Source organism: Cibotium barometz, chromosome 44 (genome assembly GCF_041138505.1).
Source record: "Cibotium barometz isolate CiBa-2024 chromosome 44, ASM4113850v1, whole genome shotgun sequence".
Taxonomy (NCBI): Eukaryota; Viridiplantae; Streptophyta; class Polypodiopsida; order Cyatheales; family Cibotiaceae; genus Cibotium; species Cibotium barometz.
The window spans coordinates 30,392,716-30,393,872 of NC_141089.1; the positions used below are offsets into that span (position 1 = coordinate 30,392,716).

Below are 1,157 nucleotides of genomic sequence, written 5' to 3' on the forward strand. Positions count from 1 at the left end.
TCATAAGGCCTTCACACAACTGTTTCATAAATAGCTGAAATGAAGGACTTGTAAGAAGATTGGGACAACTCACATGGTGAAAGGACCACGACCTAGCGCCCATGACAATCTAGCCTGCATGGTGATGGCCCATGTGCTCACATGCATGGAGCTAATATGCATACAACTCATGCTACTGAACATGCCTAGATTATGTGATCATGTAGCATGTACTCACATGCATGGAGTGAGTACGCATACCTAAAAATAAATTGGTGATGAACCACAATCTAGCCCGCATGGTGACGACCCACACCCCAGCCCACATGGTGATGGCCCATGTACTCACATGCAGACAAGATAAGCTCAAGCCATGAGTGAACACGCAAAGAAATGCAGGAGAACACAGGATGGAAATCAATCCATAAAGCCAGAACACTGAGGTTCGGGTTAAAGCATCACATTCAGATTATCGAAAATGGGCTTTCCATCAAGCCAAGTTTCATGATCAAACTATGTCCCTTCTAAAAGTTATGTCCAAATTACTACTATTTTGAATATCCCCATCCATGGCTATTCGTTCATGACAGGCTTGTTCTCGTTGGCCCTGGGCTTCTGCTCCTTGGGCTTCTGTTCTTCATTCTTGCTGTTAAGCCACCAAATAAGGGTTAGCGACAGAGGCAGCTTGCCGAACAGAAAGAAAAGAAGCAAAGGACAGAAAAGGAAGCGCGGGCCGGGGCCATGTATACCTTCTGTCACCGCTGCCGCCCTTCTGGCTGAGAAAGGAGCGGAAATGGGCGAAATTCACGTCGTACATCATCTTGGCGGAGTGCCGCTCGGGTCCGGCGACTGCGTCCGTCACTTAGGGTTTGCCCTTTTGAGGCCTTCAATTGCCACATTTCCCAAGGGTCCGTGTGTGTTTTACAAACTCAACGAGAGTCAAGTGACCAAAACTCTATGAGAATGCTCTAGCTAGGTGCGGAGTATGACAGGAAGATGATTCTGTAGATTCCGATTGGGACAAGAAAGACAATTCGGCCGGATGAGTACTCAGATTCGTCGAATTTAGATTCAAATTCAAAGCACTACAATGAAAAGAAGAAAAGCCGAATAAGTAAATCGAAGAGCCTTGTTGGTAGTTGGATTCCAAGTTTGACTAGATATCTAGACTAAGTGTA

General features: G+C 45.9%; 1 protein-coding gene across 1 annotated transcript; it reads right to left on the reverse strand.

Moving 5' to 3' along the window:
• Positions 1 to 533: 533 nt before the first annotated feature.
• LOC147613191 (wound-induced basic protein-like) lies at positions 534 to 886 on the reverse strand. The gene is made up of 2 exons (XM_086782062.1): positions 729 to 886; positions 534 to 625 (listed from the first exon to the last, which is right to left on the reverse strand). Exons 1-2 carry the CDS (start codon positions 797 to 799, stop codon positions 553 to 555), a joined length of 144 nt encoding a protein of 47 aa, XP_086638188.1. The 5' UTR covers positions 800 to 886; the 3' UTR covers positions 534 to 552.
• Positions 887 to 1,157: the final 271 nt, after the last annotated feature.

What these genes read in the sequence shown, in the direction of transcription:
- LOC147613191 (XM_086782062.1), bottom strand. Translation starts at nt 799, where the DNA reads ATGATGTACGACGTGAATTTCGCCCATTTCCGCTCCTTTCTCAGCCAG. An exon ending in GGCGGCAGCGGTGACAGAAG is followed by an intron (nt 626 to 728) that starts GTATACATGGCC and finishes GTGGCTTAACAG; the next exon opens with CAAGAATGAAGAACAGAAGC.